Source organism: Haliotis cracherodii, unplaced genomic scaffold (assembly GCF_022045235.1).
Source record: "Haliotis cracherodii isolate W230 unplaced genomic scaffold, xgHalCrac1.p SCAF_14, whole genome shotgun sequence".
NCBI classification, from domain to species: domain Eukaryota; kingdom Metazoa; phylum Mollusca; class Gastropoda; order Lepetellida; family Haliotidae; genus Haliotis; species Haliotis cracherodii.
Window position 1 is genome coordinate 16,658,782 of NW_027266269.1, and position 20,420 is coordinate 16,679,201.

At 45.3% G+C, this 20,420-nt stretch overlaps 1 protein-coding gene across 4 annotated transcripts in view; it reads left to right on the forward strand.

Annotated features, from left to right (window-relative positions):
- Nucleotides 1–20,420, forward strand: part of LOC139461030 (hydroxysteroid 11-beta-dehydrogenase 1-like protein) — a 136,786-nt gene that overhangs the window by 106,695 nt on the left and 9,671 nt on the right. For all 4 annotated transcript variants that reach the window (XM_071242521.1, XM_071242520.1, XM_071242519.1 and 1 more), the window contains exons 3-5: nt 4,418–4,548; nt 5,054–5,152; nt 7,107–7,320. In XM_071242521.1, coding sequence (XP_071098622.1) covers nt 4,418–4,548; nt 5,054–5,152; nt 7,107–7,320 — 444 coding nt within the window. The remainder of the gene's footprint in view (nt 1–4,417; nt 4,549–5,053; nt 5,153–7,106; nt 7,321–20,420) is intronic.

The window sequence follows — 20,420 nt, forward strand, 5'->3', positions numbered from 1 at the left end:
CTGTACGATGACTTTGATCCAGGTGAGTAGGCTGTGTCAGTTGGCCTGGTGATTGGGTACTGGCTGTACAATGACTTTGATCCAGGTGAGCAGGCTGTGTCAGTTGGCCTGGTGATTGGGTACTGGCTGTACGATGACTTTGATCCAGGTGAGTCTCAGCTCTGTGACCCTATTGCACCCTAGAATCTCAGCTCTGTGGACCCTATTGCGCCCTAGAATCTCAGCTCTGTGGACCCTATTGCACCCTAGAATCTCAGCTTTGTGGACCCTGTTGTGCCCGAGAATCTCAGCTCTGTGGTTATTACTACATGCTGTATTATACACTGCTGGGTTATTACAACATGCTGTACAGGATGCTGGGTTATTACAACATGCTGTATTATACACTGCTGGGTTATTACAACATGCTGTACAGGATGCTGGGTTATTACAACATGCTGTATTATACACTGCTGGGTTATTACAACATGCTGTACAGGATGCTGGGTTATTACAACATGCTGTATTATACACTGCTGGGTTATTACAACCTGCTGCACAGGATGCTGGCTTATAACAACATGCTGTATTATACACTGCTGGGTTATTACAACCTGCTGTACAGGATGCTGGGTTATTACAACATGCTGTATAATACACTGCTGGGTTATTACAACCTGCTGCACAGGATGCTGGCTTATAACAACATGCTGTATTATACACTGCTGGGTTATTACAACCTGCTGTACAGGATGCTGGGTTATTACATATAGAATACTAAACAAGCTCCCATGTAATACCAATTTTATGAAACGAGTGAATAGTTGTGGTATGTGACGAGCGAAAGCGAGTCAGATACCACAACTTTTCTCGAGTTTCATAAAATTGGTTTTACACGGGAGCGAGTTTAGTATTTTATTTATTACTTGCCATTTATAACGTTTTTAGAATTATACTGTTGAGTATGAATAGGCTGACACCTACACGATCCACGGCATAGTCCCCTTGAATGTAAGAGAATAATACTTCAAACACATCAAAAGTTGAAATGTATGAATTTAATACCATACAACGGTCCACCTTTAGAATTCACAAAATTATCATAGGGTTAAGACTATCGCAACTCACTTTCTTAAACTTACACTAAGGAGTGTCATAGTGCTACAGTACGATCGCCTTGTGGAACGGGCCTTGCACCTCAAAGTTTACAATAATGTCACAATACCCGATGACGTAATTTGTGGAATTTTGTTGCAAGATCCATCTGCGAAACAATGCCATGTGACGTCAGCCTAGCAACAAGGTTGCTGGGGTCATCGAGTGTGCAAAAGCTCCTCTCAGTGATATATGAATTCCGCACGCAATGTCGTTGAATAAGCCAAGGGATGTCGAGAGCTTTCAATATTTGTTCGTGAAACGTGTTCAGAGAGGACATAAGGACGCGTTTTGGTATTACACAATGTGTATGCAGCTGTATGTTTATTAAACGGGTGATCTCTTCACGGGCAAGTAATAAAACATGTTGTACGGGATGCTCGGTTATTATCCCCCGCCCAACAAAGTTCGTCCGTCCGTCACATTTCGTTTCCGTAGCATAACTCAGAAACCTTTCAATATTTTTTCATGAAACTTTGCAGGTCTGTCAAGTACATGCTGAACTGGTGCCTTTTGCTATTTAGAAATTTTAGACATTTTTATTTTTTACGTTTCCATGGCAACAAGATGGACTTAGGTTCTGTGAAAGTAGGGTTCGTTTCCAGAGCATAACTCATAAGCTGTTCAATATTTTTTCATCAAACTTTGCAGGTCTATCAGGTACATGCTGAGCCTTTTGCTATTTAGAAATTTTAGTACTTTATATCTTTTACGTTTCCATGGCAACCAGATGGACTTAGGTTCTGTGGGGGTAGGGTTCATTTCCGGAGCATAAATCATAAACCGTTAAATATTTTTTTGTCAAACTTTGCAGGTCTGTCAGGTGCATGCTGAACTGGTGCCTTTTGCTATTTAGAAATTTTAGAATTTTTTATTTTTTGGCAACATGGCAACAAGATGGACTTAGGTTCCAAACTCTTCTTTTTTTACAATTTCCATGACAAGTTCCACCTCAGTTAAAAAAGATTAGGGTTTGTTTAGATTTAATAATGTCATAAATTCTGTAACAGGGGCGGGGGATAAAGCCACGTTACAACATGTTGTACAGGATGCTGGGTTATTACAACATGCTGTACAGGATGCTGGGTTATTACACCATGCTGTACGGGATGCTGGGTTATTACAACATGCTGTATTCTCCTCTGCTGGGTTATTACAACATGCTGTACAGGATTATGGGTTATTACACCATGCTGTACAGGATTATGGGTTATTATCCCCCGCCACGAAGTGGAAGGGGGATATAGGAATGGGTGCCGGCCGGCCGGCCGTCACATTTCGTTTCCGGAGCAGATCTTGAAAACCGTACCATATTTCTTCACCAAACTTGGCACATAAATAGATCTAGTGGTGCCTTTTGATAGTTTGGGATTTTTAAAAAAATTATTTTTCTAGTTTCCATGGCAACGACTTTGATTTAGACTGAAAATGGCAGTAGTCCTCGTTTCCGGAGCAGATCTTGAAAACCGTGCCATATTTCTCCGTCATACTTGGCACATAGATAGGTCTAGTGGTGAACTGGTGCCTGTTGATAGTTTGGCATGTTTAAAAACAATATTTTTCGAGTTTCCATGGCAACGACTTTGATTTAGACTGAAAATGGCGGTAGTCCTCGTTTGTACGTCCCACCTGTTTGTTGCCGCCATATCTCAAGAACTAAACACTGGATTGTCTTCATATTTGGAACTATGGTGTATATACAGACTCTGCAGACACCAGTCAGTTTTGGTAACCTTGACCCCATTTTCAAGGTCACAGCAGGCAAATCTGCTTTTGGAGTTGGAAAATGGTGTTGCCGCGATATCTCAAGAACTAATCACTGGATTGTCTTCATATTTGGTACTATGGTGTATATACAGGCGGGGGACATTTCGTCACTTTGTGACAAATACTTACAATACTTACAACATGTTGTACAGGATACTGGGTTATTACAACATGTTGTACAGGATGATGGGTTATTACACCATGCTGTATGGGATGCTGGGTTATTACACCATGCTGTACAGGATGTTGGGTTATTACCACATGCTGTACAGGGTACTGGGTTATTACACCATGTGTACAGGATGTTGGGTTATTACCACATGCTGTACAGGATACTGGGTTATTACACCATGTGTACAGGATGCTGGGTTATTACAACATGCTGTACGGGATGCTGGGTTATTACACCATGCTGTACAGGATGCTGGGTTATTATAACATGCTGTACAACATGCTGGTTTATTACTACATGATGTACAGGAAACTGGGTTAAAACAACATGTTGTAATAACCCAGCATCCTGTACAGCATGTTGTACAGGATGCTGGGTTATTACTACATGATGTACAGGAAACTGGGTTAAAGCAACATGCTGTACAGGATGCTGGGTTATTACAACATGCTGTACAACATGCTGGGTTATTACAACCATGTCATTCCGACATCTGTGTTGTAGTAAACACAGCCAGGTTATTCCAACAGCAGCCTTCTATTAATCATTTCCAGGTCATGCTGAGGTCATGGCCAAGTTGTCTGAATTTGAATTCCACCACTGGTGATATTTTTAATCCTTATATACACATATTATTGACATTAGTGATTATTCTACACTGGCCTTCATCAAGATGACCACCTTCTCATTGCTGGAATATTGCTGACTGCAGTATTAACAACAAACATTTAAATCTTCCAAATGGCCCTTGAGAATTCTTGTAATACATGTCATGAATTTCTGGTTACACTTGCTCAAAAGGTATGTTCTGTTTTTTGACAATATTTTTCATTCTAGCTTTAATTTGGCCTTTGCATTTAACCATACTGAAAGCTCAAATTTTCTTTCAAAATGTAATGAAATTTGGTCTTTTTGTAGATAGATGGGCTATTATGTTCAATTTTTCAGGATGATTGAAATTTGGACCTTTACTTGACCCTTACCCTTTGATCTTGCTCCTAAATTATCTCATCAATATCCACTTGACCAATGGAGCTGAAACTTCACATGCTTGGTCCACCAATGATGAAACCAGTGTTTAAGAGATTCAAATCCAATGTTAAACGTGGCAGCTATATTGAAAAGGCTATTTATGGGCATCACTAACTGTTGTTCCAAATGACATGCCACTTTGATCATACTGAAAGCTGGAACTTCTTTTGGTCATTCAGCAACAATTTTCTTTTTCTTTCACATGGACCAGTTGCTAGATGTCAAGATAATATTGCCTCGACATTGGTGCCTGATAAATAGAAGCTATAAAATTTCTGTGTTGGCCTTATCATTATAAATGGTTTGTTGCAGAAACATTGAACGCTAAACGGGTAGTTATAACGGGAGCATCTACCGGGATAGGGGAACAGATTGCATATCACTATGCAAGGTTTGGTGCCAAGATTCTAATCACTGCCCGACGAGAGGAGGTGCTGAAGCAGGTGTGTATAAGTGAATCGTAGCTCTTTAGATATCTTTTCTAAATGAAAGATGCAATTTCCACTAAAAAACTGAAATACAATGAATATATTATTTTGTTAACTCATAACCTTGACCAAGGACCAGTGAAGACATAGCATAGGTCTTCAGCAAACCATACTTGCTTTAGAAGGTGACTATGCTAGTCATAAGAGGCGACTAACGGGATAGGATGGTCAGGCTCGCTGACTTGGTTGATGCATGTCATCATATCCTAATCGCGTAGATGGATGCTCATGATGTCAGTCAATCACTGAATTGTCTTGTCAAGACTCAAATATTTACAGACCGCTGTCAAATAGCTGGAATATTGCTGAGTGTGTCATTAAACAACAAACAAACAACCTTGACCGAGGGAGTCTTTTGTATTTTCTGAAAAATACATGTGATGCCTAGATAATTTCTAATGACTTTGAGTTTGTAGGCAATATACATATATATAAGCACTAGTATCCTCCATATATCCAGGTAGTAGATCGATGCAGACAAGTTGGCAGCACAGAGGGCCAATATGAGTACATCACAGCTGACATGAGCGATATGTCTGCCACACAGAACGTTATACAGGTATGTCAGAGCCACAAGGAGCACCGTTTCCTTGTGTGGGCACATGTTTCAGTAGGCTCTGACTGATGTGTGGGTATATGTTTCAGGAGGCTTTGAGTGATGTCTGAGTATATGTTTCAGGAGGCTTTGAGTGATGTGTGGGTATATGTTTCAGGACACATTGAGTGATGTGTGGGTGTATGTTTCAGGAGGCTTTGAGTGATGTGTGGGTATATGTTTCACGACACATTGAGTGATGTGGGTGTATGTTTCAGGAGGCTATGAGTGATGTGTGGGTATATGTTTCTGGAGGCTTTGAGTGATGTCTGAGTATATGTTTCAGGAGGCTTTGAGTGATGTGTGGGTATATGTTTCAGGACACATTGAGTGATGTGTGGGTGTATGTTTCAGGAGGCTTTGAGTGATGTGTGGGTATATGTTTCACGACACATTGAGTGATGTGTGGGTGTATGTTTCATGAGGCTATGAGTGATGTGTGGGTATATGTTTCTGGAGGCTTTGAGTGATGTCTGAGTATATGTTTCAGGAGGCTTTGAGTGATGTGTGGGTATATGTTTCAGGAGGCTTTGAGTGATGTGTGGGTATATGTTTCAGGAGGCAATGAGTGATGTGTGGGCACATGTTTCAGGAGGCTATGAGTGATGTGTGGGTATATGTTTCAGGAGGCTTTGAGTGATGTGTGGGTATATGTTTCAGGACACATTGAGTGATGTGTGGGTGTATGTTTCAGGAGGCTGTGAGTGATGTGTGGGTATATGTTTCAGGAGGCTTTGAGTGATGTGTGGGTATATGTTTCAGGACACATTGAGTGATGTGTGGGTATATGTTTCAGGAGGCAATGAGTGATGTGTGGGTATATGTTTCAGGAGGCTGTGAGTGATGTGTGGGTATATGTTTCAAGAGGCTGTGAGTTTTGTATGGGAATGTGTTTCAGGAGGCTGTAAGTGATGTGTGGGCATATGTTACAGGATGCTTTGAGCGATGTGTGGGTCTATGTTTCAGTAGGCTGTGACTGATGTGTGGGTATATGTTTCTGGAGGCTTTGAGTGATGTCTGAGTATATGTTTCAGGAGGCTTTGAGTGATGTGTGGGTATATGTTTCAGGAGGCTTTGAGTGATGTGTGGGTATATGTTTCAGGAGGCAATGAGTGATGTGTGGGCACATGTTTCAGGAGGCTATGAGTGATGTGTGGGTATATGTTTCAGGAGGCTTTGAGTGATGTGTGGGTATATGTTTCAGGACACATTGAGTGATGTGTGGGTGTATGTTTCAGGAGGCTGTGAGTGATGTGTGGGTATATGTTTCAGGAGGCTTTGAGTGATGTGTGGGTATATGTTTCAGGACACATTGAGTGATGTGTGGGTATATGTTTCAGGAGGCAATGAGTGATGTGTGGGTATATGTTTCAGGAGGCTGTGAGTGATGTGTGGGTATATGTTTCAAGAGGCTGTGAGTTTTGTATGGGAATGTGTTTCAGGAGGCTGTAAGTGATGTGTGGGCATATGTTACAGGATGCTTTGAGCGATGTGTGGGTCTATGTTTCAGTAGGCTGTGACTGATGTGTGGGTATATGTTTCTGGAGGCTTTGAGTGATGTCTGGGTATATGTTTCAAGAGGCTGTGAGTGATGTGTGGGTATATGTTTCAGGAGGCTTTGAGTGATGTGTGGGTATATGTTTCAGGACGCTTTGAGTGATGAGTGGGTATATGTTTCAGGAGGCTGTGAGTGATGTGTGGGTATATGTTTCAGGAGGCTTTGAGTGATGTGTGGGTATATGTTTCAGGACGCTTTGAGTGATGAGTGGGTATATGTTTCAGGAGGCTGTGAGTGATGTGTGGGTATATGTTTCAGGAGGCTTTGAGTGATGTGTGGGTATATGTTTCAGGACGCTTTGAGTGATGAGTGGGTATATGTTTCAGGAGGCTGTGAGTGATGTGTGGGTCTATGTTTCAGGAGGCGACACGGCGTCTGGGGGGGATCGACATCCTTGTGCTGAATCACATCACTGTTATGCCCCTGGGGGAGTGGAAGGGCACCCCTCAAAACCTGTCCTCTTTGCAGCACATCTTTGATGTCAACTTCCGTGCATATGTCCACCTCACATCACATGCATTCTCAGAGCTGGAGAAAAACAGTGGCAGCGTTATTGTTGTGTCATCTTTTGCAGGTAATATTTGTGGTCACTGTGAGGATTGTTTCAGTCAGGGTTCCCACAGGGTGGTGAGTAGTGTTGGGATGGGTAACTTGGGTACTCGGGTCGGACTGAGTAGGACCTGAGTACCCACAGGACTACCTGGACCCATAGTTAGTCATGTGAATGGGGAGGCAGCAGGAAAGGGAGGAGAATGGGGAGGCAGGAGGAGGGAGAGGAAGAACGGGGAGGCAGCAGGAGGGGGAGGCAGCAGGAAGAAGAGGCAGCAAGAAGGGGAGGCAGCAGGAGGGGTAGGCAGCAGGAGGGGGAGGGGGAGGAGAATGGGGAGGCAGCAGGAGGGGGAGGAGAATAGGGAGGCAGCAGGAGGGGGAGGAGGACAGGGAGGCAGCAGGAGGGGCTGGAGAATGGGGAGGCAGCAGGAGGGGGAGGCAGCAGGAGGGGGAGGAGGACAGGGAGGCAGCAGGAGGGGGAGGCAGCAGGAGGGGGAGGGGGAGGAGAATGGGGAGGCAGCAGGAGGGGGAGGAGAATAGGGAGGCAGCAGGAGGGGGAGGAGGACAGGGAGGCAGCAGGAGGGGCTGGAGAATGGGGAGGCAGCAGGAGGGGGAGGCAGCAGGAGGGGGAGGAGGACAGGGAGGCAGCAGGAGGGGGAGGCAGCAGGAGGGGGAGGCAGGAGGAAGGGGAGGCAGCAGGAGGGGAGGAGAATGGGGAGGCAGCAGGAGGGGGGTGGCAGCAGGAGGGGGAGGCAGCAGGAGGGGGTGGCAGCAGGAAGGGGAGGCAGCAGGAGGGGGAGGCAGCAGGAGGGTGTGGCAGCAGGAGGGGGGAGGCAGCAGGAGGGGGTGGCAGCAGGAGGGGGAGGCAGCAGGAGGGTGTGGCAGCAGGAGGGGGAGGCAGCAGGAGGGGGAGGCAGGAGGGTGTGGCAGCAGGAAGGGGAGGCAGCAGGAAGGGGAGGCAGCAGGAGGGGGTGGCAGCAGGAAGGGGAGGCAGCAGGAGGGTGTGGCAGCAGGAGGGGGAGGCAGCAGGAGGGGGAGGCAGGAGGGTATATATATCTCAGTTTTATGAAGTGAATCATGTTTTGTTTTCAATCTGTAGGCAGGTACGTTGGTTATGAAGTGGCTTCATAATGGTCTTCCTGGCTATGTCTCCACATTATTAATGTGTACTCCCATGATTCTGTGATAGAAGACACAATGTCTGAATAAATTTGGATTGGAGAATATTCGGTAATATACCCAATTTATAAATTTGAATTTACAAATCCATCCTTTTTAAGAAATTGCTTCAGTAGAATTGCAACAGGCAAAAATGCAAATTTGATTGCACCTTTTGTCCACCATTTTCTAGAGGGGGTGGCAGCAGGAGGGGGAGGCATCAGGAAGGGGAGGAGAATGGGGAGGCAGCAGGAAAGGGAGGAGAATGGGGAGGCAGGAGGAGGGGGAGGAAGAACGGGGAGTTAGCAGGAGGGGGAGGCAGCAGGAAGGGGAGGCAGCAGGAGGGGGGAGGCAGCAGGAGGGGGAGGCAGCAAGAGGGGGTGGCAGCAGGAGGGGTTGGCAGCAGGAGGGGGAGGCATCAGGAAGGGGAGGAGAATGGGGAGGCAGCAGGAAAGGGAGGAGAATGGGGAGGCAGGAGGAGGGGGAGGAAGAACGGGGAGTTAGCAGGAGGGGGAGGCAGCAGGAAGAAGAGGCAGCAGGAAGAAGAGGCAGCAAGAAGGGGAGGCAGCAGGAGGGGTAGGCAGCAGGAGGGGGAGAAGAATGGGGAGGCAGCAGGAGGGGGAGGAGAATGGGGAGGCAGCAGGAGGGGGAGGGAGGCAGCAGGAGGGACTGGAGAATTGGGAGGCAGCAGGAGGGGGAGGCAGCAGGAGGGGGAGGAGGACAGGGAGGCAGCAGGAAGAAGAGGCAGCAAGAAGGGGAGGCAGCAGGAGGGGGAGGAGGACAGGGAGGCAGCAGGAGGGGAAAGCAGCAGGAAGAAGAGGCAGCAGGAAGGGGAGGCAGCAGGAGGGGGGAGAATGGGGAGGCAGCAGGAGGGGGAGGCAGCAGGAGGGGGAGGCAGCAGGAGGGGGTGGCAGCAGGAGGGGGAGGCAGCAGGAGGGGAGGCAGCAGGAGGGGGAGGAGCAGGCCAGGGAGGCAGCAGGAGGAGAGGCAGCAGGAAGAAGAGGCAGCAGGAGGGGAGGCAGCAGGCAGAAGAGGCAGCAGGAAGGGGAGGCAGCAGGAGGGGAGGCAGCAGGCAGAAGAGGCAGCAGGAAGGGGAGGCAGCAGGAGGGGAGGAGCATCGAGGGGAGGCAGCAGGACAGGGAGGAGCAGGGTGGGGAGAAGCATGGGGAGGCAGCAGGAGTGGGAGGCAGCAGAGTGGGGAGCCAACTTGACCAAGGCCAGATTCCTCTAGTTTGGGTGTTAGCAAAGATAAGGGTCTAATTCTCATGAAAATACTACCTCTATTACATCTTTATGTACTTTGGCTGCAGCCAAACTTATTAAAATTTTCTGATTTTCAACAGACGTCCTCTTCACTGTCAATCAAACAATTAGTTGTTCCCAAATAGCATCGTAAGCAATCAAGCTATGACATATGCAATGGTGGGAACTTCACTTCTTCCTTGTGTGTGAGACAACACCTATTATATAGTTGTAATGATCTAGCGCCTGGTATTTAGTCACATTAATCTAAGATTATTCTTCTATAACACAGACACACTAAGTAGATATTAGTAAGGCTGCTTACTGGAGGGACGATCACATGTGAGTATAGCTGGTGTTAGGTGTCATAATGGAGTCTCCCTCTACTCCCAGTTGCAAGAAATGTGGTTCTTTTCATGATCACGGGAGATCCTCATCTTAACTGCACAAGGTGCAGAGGTACCGTATGCACAGAGTAGGTGTGAGCAGTGCGCCCATACTTCACAGAAGGCCTTCCAGAAGTGAGCTGAGGCTATCATGAAGGTTAAGAGGCATGAAGCGGCTAAGAAGAAAGTAGAGGTCATCATGGCTACTGACACTGTTCATGCTCCAGCTACTTCCCTTGACCATCCTCCCTCTACCCCCAGTAGACCGCAAGCAGATCCATCTCCTACGCTTTCTATGAGCATGATACACGATCTCTTCAAACAGCAACAAGATATGATGAAGACGATGTTTGAGACTAAGTTCTCTTGAATCAGCAAAGAAATGGAGAAGATTAAGCAGGCAGGCTAAGAAGAGTCCCCAGGTCAAGAGACCGCATTGGGGACAGCCATCTGCTACGGCCAGCCGAGACACCGTACGGTTGCCGCACAGACCACATGGCACCGGCCGACAAGCTGTCCACACAGACAACCGTTACACCGTGCTGACACCAAGATAACCCAGCCGGCCGACCAGCCGTCCACACAGCCAACCGTTACACAGTGCGGACCCCAAGATAACCCAGGCGGCCGACCAGCCGGCCGACCAGCCGTCCACACAGCCAACCGTTACACAGTGCGGACCCCAAGATAACCCAGCCAGCCGACAAGCCGTCCACCCAGCTGGCTGTTAGGACACCATACGGCTACAGCACGGACTCCACCGCTAATGCACAAACCATCTATTCGATCCGCTTACTGTATGATCTTCATAAACAGACGGCAACCAAGCCAGCCACACGGACTACACAGGACCGTCCAGTTGCCAGTTTACCGAACGAGAGGAGGATCACAGGCCAGGACTCGTTACTCATGGGCAGCTATCACAAGCCGCACAAACATAAATTATACCGGAATCCTGGACAGCGGCAGAGGATGAACCGTACGGGGATTACGTGGCGGACTTCCATGACCCCCCACGGGAGCTACCCACGGTCACACAGAGGTGGAAGCGGAGGACTATGAAGAGACTCACCCCAGCGGGATTATACAGAGGGATATACATTTGGAGAACTCATCAGGGAATTATATCACCTCATATCACCTCATATCACCTCATGCCTGTACTCAAACCTACTGTGACAGATAATTTGCCACCTGAGGTGCCGGAATATGGGGAATGTCATGCTTCTACATACTGTAAATCTTGAAATTAACGTGAGTGTGAATTAAATACGAAATATGCATGTGGTCTTTGCTCACATTTTTAAACTGATGTATTCCACACCTCTGTTTATTGAGCAGCACTGCTGGGGTCAAGACAAGAGTTCTACTCAAGTCCATACAGACGCCACCCTTTGTTCTTTGCGACTGCGTCAAAGGCCGACACAAGCAACAAACTGTTCTTGTGCCATCAGACAGAGCCAGTGCTGTGGACATCAGTTTAAATACAATGTCTCGTACTAAGTTGGTAGGTAACTGAGTCTTGAATTCTAAGGTCTGGGATCATCCATGTCTGTAGAGGATGTAACATCAGCCTTCCTCTGAAGGTCATATCCTGTGGAGACATTAAGTAGTTGTTGGCCTCCACTAGTCTCTGAATGGCTTGCTTCTTTAGTAGCTTACTGACGGTAAGATGTGCTGCCGATAACTAGGCTCCGACTAGATGAAATCTGCGTCCGACGGCTTGGGTCTTCAAGACTTCATAGCATCCTTGAGAGTTCATGCTGCAGAATTTGCAAAACCATCAATCAGCTGTGGACATTTGCTTGATTCTGGTTTCCCTTGCACACTCATATAGAATTGTGCTAAAATTGCCTGTGAGAGATAAAAGTGACAAAGCGTTGAAGATGCAAATATTTTATTACACAATGTACATACATTGTATTTAAACTGATGTCCACAGCACTGGCTCTGTCTGATGGCACATGAACAGTTTGTTGCAGAAACCCTAAAACAAATCTGAAAATAAACTGAATTTGTGAAGAAATACATACAGATGTCAATTGTATGAATGTAATTTAATAAGTGTTCTGCTATAAAACACTTCCAACATTGTGCTGAGTTACTTTGACTTTTTTTTAAAATTCTATTTAATTTCCATTAACATCTGCATGGTCAGTTACTCAGGGTTATTGTTGCAGTTTATTGTAACTTCCATACCCATTGATTCAACTTAATTTGATTAATTGATTATTCATATGAAATATATACTGTATATCGTGAAACTAATGCATCTCCAAAAGAATGCAACCACTGGCCCCTAGCCAAAAATGTGACTCAATATGAATGCGACACCCACCTCCTCTCAAGCATCAGTGGATTTATGTATAAAGAAAATGTCCTCTGGATCGTGTTGGCCTTTGACGCAGTCGCAAAGAACAAAGACACCGTGTTGCGTGGGTGGCGTCTGTAGAGACTTGCAGGTGTAATCAGTGATGACATAAGTGAGTAGAACGCTTGTCTTGACCCCAGCAGTGACAATTCACAGGATGTAATTAGTGTTTGAATGAAAATGTTTATATACTTACTACAAGTGCTGCTAAAGAAATCAGTGTTGTGGAATACATAGCTGTATGTCTACAGCATATGTCTAAGTTGGTATTTCTCCTATCCAAAATGTCTTATTGTTGATATAAATGTGATGTTTAATAATGTGAACAAAGACAACACACATTTTTCGCATTTAATTCACGCTCGCGTTAATTTCAAGATTTACAGTACTTCATAGTCCTTACCTCTAAGTTCTGTGGGATTTCGTTCTTCCTCATAGATCGAGTCAGGAAACCATCGCACGATGCTGGAAATATAATAATTACAATATACACACATTCAACTATTAAACAGAACTGAATTTTATGGACGATATGTGGATGATCATGGATGATTGCAATATACGTGACACAGTATAAACTATAACCTTAATAATAATCATATTTAATTATAGACTACAGTAAAAACCCCAAATACAAGATACCCCAAATAAAATATAGCGCTTACATACATTTAAAGGCCTGGATAGCAGCCATTATGACTGTCTTAGCCAATTCATCTTACGCCCATCAAAATCAGTTGAAAACAACAGCATATGACATGAAAAGTGACCTGTCAAAGTGGTCATTGTTATTTAGTGTAAAATCACAATATATCTACTTTTAATACTGTTGATGAACCCATCGCTGTTATAATGGAATCCCTTGTTCAACGGCGAGCTCACTACGCTCTAAGATTGACTTTGAACAAAATTTTCAAAGAAGCTGAACGAGACATGCGAGACAAGCGATACATCACTTCCGGGTGTTTGCTCTGCCACCATGCGGTTAAACCTCGTTTGGAGTTTGACCTTGGGGTCATGCACAAATATTAAGAGGGGTCTATGGCTGCAGAGTCAACAACTACTAGCTCAGATTCGTGCTAAAGCCGTTTCTACCCAAACCAAGAGGTTGATCATGTCACAACCCATATCAGCTCCCACGACATTCAACAGGAAATTGGGACAAGTAATAGATGAAGTCAGACAAGATAACTACGTACTGATTCCAAGCATCAACTATCAGCCTAGCTGCCAAGGCTTATGGAACTTCCCACCCCAAGAAGCATTCCTGGGACCAGAAAGACTCATCTTACAAACAGCCTCCTAAGCAGAAGTTTGTCCCCTCAGGGAAGCACTCATTCCAACCAAGTCGGGGATATGACAAGCGCCAATCTTCCCAGTAATCTTTTCGTCAGCCAGACTACAAGAAACAAGGATCCTATAGCTGTGGAAGATCTAGTGGCAGCAGCGAACGTAGATTCACGCCGACGTTATATACCCTTTCGACCTGGTTATGTATGTGGATTGTGATTAACGCCTACCATCTTTCAGGCTAATATCGACAGGGCACCAATAATTGGAAGCATGTTACGCCCGCCTGCTGGATTCTAGAAGTCATGGCTCATGGATATAAGCTGCACTTCAAGAAGTCTTGAAGACCGAAGCCGTGGGACGCAGTTTTCATCTAGTCGGAGCCTAGTTATCGGGAAACTACTAAAGAAGCAAGCCATTCGGAAACTAGCGGAGACCAACAAATACTTAACGTCTCCACAGGATATGACCTTCAGAGGAAGGCTGATGTTACATCCTCTACAGACATGGATGATCCCAGATCCAGACTCAGTTACCTACCAACTTATTTCGAGACCTGCATTGGTGGACCCTCAGGGAACATGTGATGAACGGCATCCCTCTGACTTGTCCGACGCCTGAACACCATCTATTCACAGACGCATCAGATTCGGGATGGGGAGCCCTTATGGACGATCTCACAGTACAGGGATCATGGAGCACATGAGAGAAGACCCTTCATAGGAAATGAAGGCCATCTATTACACCATTCTAGCATGGAAGATACGTCTATCTCAATCATCGATCCTCATACGCCCAGAAGTGACTTACGTCCAGAAACAAGGAGGAACCAGATCCAGCTCCCTGATGACAGAGACTACATGATTGTTTGCCTTCGCAGACTCCATCAATTGCCGGATGGAAGTGAGACATATACCCGGGAAACTGGACATCCTTACAGACAGCCTTATTCACCAGGGAAGAATAGTGGCAACAGAATGGACCTTACATCCCAAAATCTTTGCTTGGATTACCACTTTATGGGACACACCTCGCCAAGATCTGTTTGCCACCTGCCTGAACCATCAACTTCCGGTCTATGTCAGTTAAGTCAAGAGCTCACCAGATCGATGTGCTATCGATGGACTGGACTCTAATTGCTTATGCATTCCCACCTTGGTCTCTCCTAGACAAGGTCATCCACAAGGTGGAGGATATGGATTGTATGATAATCCTGATAGCACCAATCTGGCCTGCAGCTGGCAGGGCATTGTTCCCCAGACTTCTGAGATTACTAATGGAAGAACCTGTCCAGTTACCTCTCCGTCGAGATCTGCTACGACAACCCAAGTCCAGCATTTTCCACTACAGTCTGCCCAGCCTACATCTAACCACCTGGAAATTATCACGCAAAAGATGCAGATATCCGGGTACTCTGAGCTTGCCTCAGAAGCTGTTGCAAGATCATGGGGATCTTCATCCTCCCTTTTTGTATGACAACAGATTGGACATGTTTCTCCAGTGGATAAGATGACTAGGGATTGTAACTAATGCTATATCTATCCCTATGGTATCGGATTTTCTAATACATCTACGTCAAGACAATAAATTCTGACATGGGACAATAGAAGGTTACAGATCGGTACTTCATTCTGTTTCTCAATCGGAAACCATCCCATTTTAAACAGACTAATGAGATCCTTTCTACTAGAAGATGTTCGCTCAGCTCGATCTTCCCCAAGTTGAATCTTTCCATAGTACTATCGGCACTTTTAATGGAACCTAAAGAGCCCCTGGCTGAGGCCACCTTGCTCTAAAATTCCAGGAAAGCATCCTTCCTAGTAGCTATGGCGACAGCAGCAAGAGTTTCAGAACTCCATGCCTTGGACTATTCTAGTCTCACTCATGATCAACAATGGGCCTCAATCACCCTAAGAGCGCTCCCAGACTTAGTAGCCAAGAATCAATCTACCACAATGGGAACGTTAGGTCATAGACACTGTACCATTCCCCCTTTGGACCAACAGTGGATCACCCAGACAGACTTTTATGTTCCATCAGAGCTCTGAAGTTCATAGGTGCCATCGAAGGAGACTTTTTAGATCTTGCAAGACTCAATCCAACAAAGACATAACCAAGGCTACAATAGCTGTGTGGCTTAAAACTACCTTAACAGAGAGTTATACACAAGCACAGAACAGCACACCATGTTTTGGATCCTGCACAGCTCATGAGATAAGAGGGGGCACAGGTGGCCAAGTCATCTAAGGCGCCGTGATTCGCTGTGCAGAGTTGCGTCCCTTGGGCACACCAGAAACCTATGTTTCTAGATTTGTCAGCACCATACTGGTGCTTGTGGGTTTCAACGAAGTGGTAAACGTTTAAGACCTGCATCACTTCAGGCTTTCCTCTCACATTAAGATGACACGCCGCAATATAACTGGAATACTGTTAAAAGCAGCGTTAAACCCAACTCACTCACTTACTCAATCGATAAGAGCCTTAGCCACGAGTCTCACTTCATGGACTAAAGTCTCAGTAGAACAAGTGGTCTTTGGGTGAAAATAGACGAGAAATGACTTTATTATTATCATCGGAATTAGCAAATATAACGGTAATTCTTGGGACTTTTCTGATTTACAAGTCCTCAGAGGGAAGTTTTCTTGAGTTAGGATTAGAATCAAAGAATAATGGGTTCAAGAAGAGAAAACTGTCAATTACACAGGAAGTTACTAGAGGCAGATCCCACCGGGTCTGTCAAAGATGTAAAAGAGGTAGTAGTTTCGTAGGAATTATGGAACAATAGTTATCACTGTTAATAATTCTAAGAATACAACCTCTATAACTGCGGAAGTACTCCCACCCACCTCCAAAATTCATGTACCCCTAGTGGTTAGATGTGGGAAGAAGTGAAGTTCCTGCCGTTGCATACATCACAGCTTGATTGGTTACGAGGCTATTTGGGAACAACTAGCTGTGTGATTGACAGTGAAGAGGACTGCTGAAAATCTGAAAAATTAGTTAGTTTGACTGAAGCCAAAACACAGGATTTATGGCAAAGATGTAATAGAGGTAGTGTCTTTGAATTATTAACAATGATAACTATTGTTCGATGTTAGCATGATGTGTATTCCGGGCATGGGAGTACATGGCAAACAATTCATGGCAACACATGCAATCTTACTCCTTTCATCTGATACATATAACAATACAATCCTAATATCAAATAGATCCTCAAATCCTAAGTTTGAAACCTTACTTGTCATGTAATAAAACTTCATTATCATTCTGGCTTTTCTTTGTAAATGCAGTAACACTAAAATGATGAAATATTAGGAAAAATTATTTTGAATAATCTTTCGGAACATTTTATTTATCAAAGATTGATCTCTAACAGGTTTGTCTTTTTATAATAAAGCTAACTACCTATCTGATTTTTAAGTCTATTTTGACATTTTTTATGTTGAAAAAACCACAACATTGTTATGTTTGAAAAGCATTAAATTCTGTTGTATTAACAGAACTCTTTAGTATATGTATTATTTTGTCATCAATGAAGTTCAGTCCATAACAGTAACCTTTGTCATCCATGCTTCATGGTGTAACCCAACACCTGTGTATTTCTTGTCATCCTTTTGACGCTCAGTTTAATTACTTTATTACAGGTTTAATTCATAGTAACACAGCTCAGTCCCGCAGATCACCTGACTAAAGCTCTCCAGCTGTGTCCCAGGGTAGCTGATGCTGTCTATGACATTACTTTGCCCTGTGTCCCAGGGTAGCTGATGCTGTCCATGACATTACTTTGCTCTGTATTCCAGGGTAGCTGATGCTGTCTATGACATTACTTTGCCCTCTATCCCAGGGTAGCTGATGCTGTCCATGACATTACTTTGCCCCATGTTCCAGGGTAGCTGATGCTGTCTATGACATTACTTTGCCCTCTATCCCAGGGTAGCTGATGCTGTCCATGACATTACTTTGCCCTGTGTTCCAGGGTAGCTGATGCTGTCTATGACATTACTTTGCCCTGTATCCCAGGGTAGCTGATGCTCTCCATGACATTACTTTGCCCCGTGTTCCAGGGTAGCTGATGCTGTCTATGACATTCATTCCCCTGTATACCAGGGTAGCTGATGCTGTCCATGACATTACTTTGCTCTGTATTCCAGGGTAGCTGATGCTGTCCATGACATTACTTTGCCCTGTATCCCAGGGTAGCTGATGCTGTCCATGACATTACTTTGCCCCGTGTTCCAGGGTAGCTGATGCTGTCCATGACATTACTTTGCCCTGTATCCCAGGGTAGCTGATGCTGTCCATGACATTACTTTGCCCCGTGTTACAGGGTAGCTGATGCTGTCCATGACATTACGTTACTCTGAATTCCAGAGTAGCTGATTCTGTCCATGACATTACTTTGCTCTGAATTCCAGAGTAGCTGATGCTGTCCATGACATTACTTTGCCCCGTGTTCCAGGGTAGCTGATTCTGTCCATGACATTACTTTGCCCTGTGTTACAGGGTAGCTGATGCTGTCCATGACATTACTTTGCCCTGTGTTACAGGGTAGCTGATTCTGTCCATGACATTACTTTGCCCTGTGTTACAGGGTAGCTGATTCTGTCCATGACATTACTTTGCCCTGTGTTACAGGGTAGCTGATTCTGTCCATGACATTACTTTGCCCTGTGTTACAGGGTAGCTGATGCTGTCCATGACATTACTTTGCTCTGAATTCCAGAGTAGCTGATGCTGTCCATGACATTACTTTGCTCTGAATTCCAGAGTAGCTGATTCTGTCCATGACATTACTTTGCCCCGTGTTCCAGGGTAGCTGATTCTGTCCATGACATTACTTTGCCCTGTATTCCAGGGTAGCTGATGCTGTCCATGACATTACTTTACTCTGAATTCCAGGGTAGCTGATGCTGTCCATGACATTACTTTGCTCTGAATTCCAGGGTAGCTGATGCTGTCTAAGACATTACTTTGCTCTGAATTCCAGGGTAGCTGATGCTGTCCATGACATTACTTTGCCCAGTATCCCAGGGTAGCTGATGCTGTCCATGACATTACTTTGCCCTGTATCCCAGGGTAGCTGATGCTGTCCATGACATTACTTTGCCCCATGTTCCAGGGTAGCTGATGCTGTCTATGACATTACTTTGCCCTGTGTTCCAGGGTAGCTGATGCTGTCCATGACATTACTTTGCCCCGTGTTCCAGGGTAGCTGATGCTGTCTATGACATTCATTCCCCTGTATACCAGGGTAGCTGATGCTGTCTGACATTACTTTGCTCTGTATTCCAGGGTAGCTGATGCTGTCTATGACATTACTTTACTCTGAATTCCAGAGTAGCTGATTCTGTCCATGACATTACTTTGCTCTGAATTCCAGAGTAGCTGATTCTGTCCATGACATTACTTTGCTCTGAATTCCAGAGTAGCTGATTCTGTCCATGACATTACTTTGCCCTGTGTTACAGGGTAGCTGATGCTGTCCATGACATTACTTTGCCCTGTGTTACAGGGTAGCTGATTCTGTCCATGACATTACTTTGCCCTGTGTTACAGGGTAGCTGATTCTGTCCATGACATTACTTTGCCCTGTGTTACAGGGTAGCTGATTCTGTCCATGACATTACTTTGCCCTGTGTTACAGGGTAGCTGATGCTGTCCATGACATTACTTTGCTCTGAATTCCAGAGTAGCTGATGCTGTCCATGACATTACTTTGCTCTGAATTCCAGGGTAGCTGATGCTGTCTAAGACATTACTTTGCTCTGAATTCCAGGGTAGCTGATGCTGTCCATGACATTACTTTGCCCAGTATCCCAGGGTAGCTGATGCTGTCCATGACATTACTTTGCCCTGTATCCCAGGGTAGCTGATGCTGTCCATGACATTACTTTGCCCCATGTTCCAGGGTAGCTGATTCTGTCCATGACATTACTTTGCCCCATGTTCCAGGGTAGCTGATGCTGTCCATGACATTACTTTGCCCTGTGTTCCAGGGTAGCTGATGCTGTCCATGACATTACTTTGCCCCGTGTTCCAGGGTAGCTGATGCTGTCTATGACATTCATTCCCCTGTATACCAGGGTAGCTGATGCTGTCCATGACATTACTTTGCTCTGTATTCCAGGGTAGCTGATGCTGTCTATGACATTACTTTGCTCTGAATTCCAGAGTAGCTGATGCTGTCCATGACATTACTTTGCTCTGAATTCCAGAGTAGCTGATGCTGTCCATGACATTACTTTACTCTGAATTCCAGGGTAGCTGATGCTGTCCATGACATTACTTTGCTCTGAATTCCAGGGTAGCTGATGCTGTCTAAGACATTACTTTGCTCTGAATTCCAGGGTAGCTGATGCTGTCCATGACATTACTTTGCCCAGTATCCCAGGGTTGCTCATGCTGTCCATGACATTACTTTGCCCTGTATCCCAGGGTAGCTGATGCTGTCCATGACATTACTTTGCCCCATGTTCCAGGGTAGCTGATGCTGTCTATGACATTACTTTGCCCTGTGTTCCAGGGTAGCTGATGCTGTCCATGACATTACTTTGCCCCGTGTTCCAGGGTAGCTGATGCTGTCCCATGACATTACTTTGCCCCGTGTTCAAGGGTAGCTGATGCTGTCCATGACATTACTTTGCCCTGTATCCCAGGGTAGCTGATGCTGTCCATGAC